Genomic DNA, 3,754 nt, shown 5'->3' with positions numbered 1-3,754 from the left:
AGTACTATTTATATATAATATTAATATATAATATTATAAATGTCCACCTAATTCTTATGAAACTTTATATAATTTTTGAAAATCGAATTGGCTTGTTATTGCAAAATAATATAAAAATTGTTAACAAGCCAAAGAAAGTAGAGATGACAATTTCTCAATAAATGTATTTATTTGTATGCATGTATTAATATAAATAATAAGAGAATAAATTTTGATTTCTTTAAGTCTTCTTCAGCCGTGAAATATAATAATATTTTAAAATATGAATTAATAATGTTACATTATTAAATAAAAAAATTGATGTTGAAAATTTTTGTTTTAATAACTCTCTCTTATTAAAAGGTTAAAATATTTATTTTACTTTTGTTTTAAACTGTTACCTTGTCTAATTTATTTTTATATGTACTAAATCCAATATTAATTTATACTTTAAGTATATTATTATTGTTTTTTTATGATTGAAGAAACGTCTATTCGAAATTTATTCCACACTATTTCATATTAAGAAGGAAATAAATCCTTAATCTTATTTTTAATTTCCTTTTGCTCATATCTTTGATTTTTCACAAAATTTCTGTCGCTTTATAATCTTTATTGATTTATCAAAAAAAGTGATATAATTTATATAGTTTTAATATAATTACATCAAAATAGGGCCTTACAGAGCCTTTATATGTTCGACATTAATACAGCACTGATGCCGCAGCCGAACGCGCAATGCGCATGCGTCAAAAGGTGACTCGTCCAACACACTGCCCCGAAAAGGTTTAATGCTGGATCGCAAGCAATCGCAAGATTAAAGCAACGCATGGTACTGTGATTATAACAGGGTCGGAATCCATACAGGGAAAGTAAAGAAGAACAAAAACATTCTGTTAATATTTTAACAAAATGGAGGCACTTGTGGATTTTTGGGAGAAACATATTCTTGAAACAATTTTATGGATGATATGGCTATTGAACTTTTGGCATTATTATTTAAATTTTCGTCAGGTAAAAATCTGTCTTTCTAACCTGTAATCTTTTTTTTTCATCTTTTAGAATAGTTGAGATTAAGTTGCACATTTTGATCGATTTTCAGCTTGGTTCCTGTTCCTTACTTCACCAACCCGCGCGTAGCCTAAATGCCGATCCGGCATGAAATGCAATTAAATCTCAGCTCTCGATATTTATCATGGAAACATATCTGAATGAATTCCGATCGGAATTATTCCTCTAGAAAACAATAGAAACGTAGGGAATAATTGAATAATTCTGATCGGAATTCATTCCGACTTGTTGCATGATAGGTACCCTGTTTTAGAATAATACTTAGAACGCTTGTAATTCTAAAATTAGCAAGATTTTATATTATTTGTCGATTAAATTTCCACATATTTACATATTTGTATTTTATTTATGTCACATTTATTTTTATTTTGATTCTTATATTCAGATTATTTTAAATGTAAATGAATGAATTGATATAATTACAGGCAATATTTCTGATATATATACATATATATATATTTACAGAGAGCATTGTTGCGACGTCTCGTTGATTTACCCAAATCGATTGAGGGTTTAATGAGTAAGGATATATATGATAAGGCTCGTGCGTATGCATTGCACAGAAATACCTTCGGTACAGTACAGGATGTATATTCTAAAATCTATAATACCGTAAGTATCATAAAACGTGTCTACAAATTTTATATACTATTGATTAATTTTTCTGTCAATGTATGGATACCTGAATGCTCATTGAATTTTAAACAAACATTTTTTTTTGTATTTTTGTGTACATTTTTTGATGCCTCAAAAATTTCGCCATTCGAAGTTTTGCTATCTCGTTTTCACTTCTATATTTTTAGTGGGAACCTTGTAAAAAACGGGAGTAAAAAGATAAATTATGCATTGACAAAAGCATTAAAACAGAAATCTTTTAGATATTATTGATAGATTTGCATTATTTTGTATTTTTACAGTTAATTCTGGTATTTTATGCCTATTATTATTTCTGGCAATGGAGCATTAAAATAGCGAAGTATTATAATTTCAACCATGAGAATGAAATACTGATAAGCGCAATATGTATGCTTATCATAGGCGTATTTTCTCACATATCCAATCTGCCAATAGAGATATACGATACTTTTGTTTTGGAACAGAAACATGGCTTTAATAAACAAGTAAGATTTTCTATATGCAACTTAAAAAGATATTTTTATATATCTTTAATTATTGAGCATCAGATTTGATTGAAAAAGATCTTTGCTAATTCTTGTTACTACTTATTTGCAGACAGCTATATTTTTTATTAAGGACGAAATTAAGAGATTCCTCGTGACTCAAATTATCACTTTACCTCTTTTATGTGGTATAATATGGGTTGTGCAAAATGGTGGCGATTATTTCTTCTGGTACTTATGGTTATTAACTGTGGTAGTATCGTTATTCATGATAATTTTGTACCCAGAAATAATTGCACCATTATTTGACAAATATACACCATTGCCTGAGGGTGAATTAAAACAAAAGATCGAAGAATTGGCAGCTTCCTTGAAATTTCCTTTGTACAAGTTGTTTGTAGTTGAAGGCTCCAAAAGATCATCACACAGCAATGCCTATCTGTATGGTTTTTATAAATACAAAAGAATAGTTCTCTTTGATACACTCATCAAGGATTATTGTAAGAAAGACAGCAATGATGACGACAAAGAAATTGGTTGTGAGACAAATGAAATACTGGCGGTACTCGCGCATGAATTGGGTCATTGGAAACATAATCATGCTTTGCTAGGATTTTTACTGAGTCAGGTATAACTTTAAAGTTGATTTATATTATCATTTCTATATATATATTATTTCGAATTGACCTTACAAAATCAATAATATCTTAATATTTGCTAAATAGAATTGACTCTGTATTTATTAAAGAATCACTTAAAATTTAATAAAATATATTTTAAGAAATAAAGATAAAGAGAAATAAGAAAAATAAGAAATAAAATATGTTGTACATAATCTGAGAAATCTTTTTAAATTCGTCTTTGTATTTAATATTTTGTTTTTAATAATATATATATTTTTTCAGATAATACTTCTAGCCAATTTTATTATGTTTGCCAAACTCTTGCGATACACACCAATGTATAGCGCTTTTGGCTTCGTCGATAGTCAGCCCATTATTATCGGTCTATTTATTGTAACAATGTATATTTTGATACCACTGAATACAGTAAGTATTCATTAAATTTTTCTATTACACATAAACAGAAAATTGCAATAAAAATCATGCAAATTCTTATTATTTTCAGATCTTTAATTTTATTATCGTGGTGATCAGCCGAAGATATGAATTTCAAGCAGATCATTTTGCCACAAAATTAGGCCACGGCGAGGCTTTAAAAGCAGCTCTTTTAAAATTACAGAAGGATAATTTAGGATATCCTATATATGATAAATTGTATTCCTCTTGGAATCATTCACATCCGCCTACCATCGAACGATTGGAAGCGATAGATAAAACCAAATAAGGGGCGAGTTTTTTATTCTATGGGGTTTTTTCAATTTAATTTTGAGGGCATGAAAAATGAAGCCTGAAGTTTACCGACATACAAAGCATAATTTTTGTTTACGTTATTTTAAACATCACATTTTCCTTTTTATTTTAATTCTAATATCCAGAGTTGAACGGACCTAAATAAGTCCGAGATAATTATGCTTCCTGTTTATTGTCATAATGTCAATATGATTCTGTTTTTATTATAAT

The 3,754-nt window shown here is 28.2% G+C and overlaps 1 protein-coding gene across 1 annotated transcript in view; it reads left to right on the top strand.

The window, feature by feature from the left end:
- LOC108684788 (CAAX prenyl protease 1 homolog) overlaps positions 1-3,748 on the top strand; it is a 5,023-nt gene extending 1,275 nt beyond the window's left edge. Inside the window, exons 2-7 of the mRNA XM_018189273.1 lie at positions 693-993; positions 1,516-1,662; positions 1,968-2,171; positions 2,284-2,799; positions 3,077-3,220; positions 3,300-3,748. Of these exons, the coding sequence (XP_018044762.1) occupies positions 892-993; positions 1,516-1,662; positions 1,968-2,171; positions 2,284-2,799; positions 3,077-3,220; positions 3,300-3,518 (1,332 nt within the window). The 5' untranslated portion in view covers positions 693-891 and the 3' untranslated portion in view covers positions 3,519-3,748. The remainder of the gene's footprint in view (positions 1-692; positions 994-1,515; positions 1,663-1,967; positions 2,172-2,283; positions 2,800-3,076; positions 3,221-3,299) is intronic.
- The last annotated feature ends 6 nt before the right edge of the window (positions 3,749-3,754 follow it).

Source organism: Atta colombica, unplaced genomic scaffold, assembly GCF_001594045.1.
Source record: "Atta colombica isolate Treedump-2 unplaced genomic scaffold, Acol1.0 scaffold140, whole genome shotgun sequence".
Taxonomy (NCBI): Eukaryota; Metazoa; Arthropoda; class Insecta; order Hymenoptera; family Formicidae; genus Atta; species Atta colombica.
The sequence above is the reverse complement of the archived record's forward strand: the minus strand, read 5'-3'. Positions and strand labels throughout refer to the sequence as shown.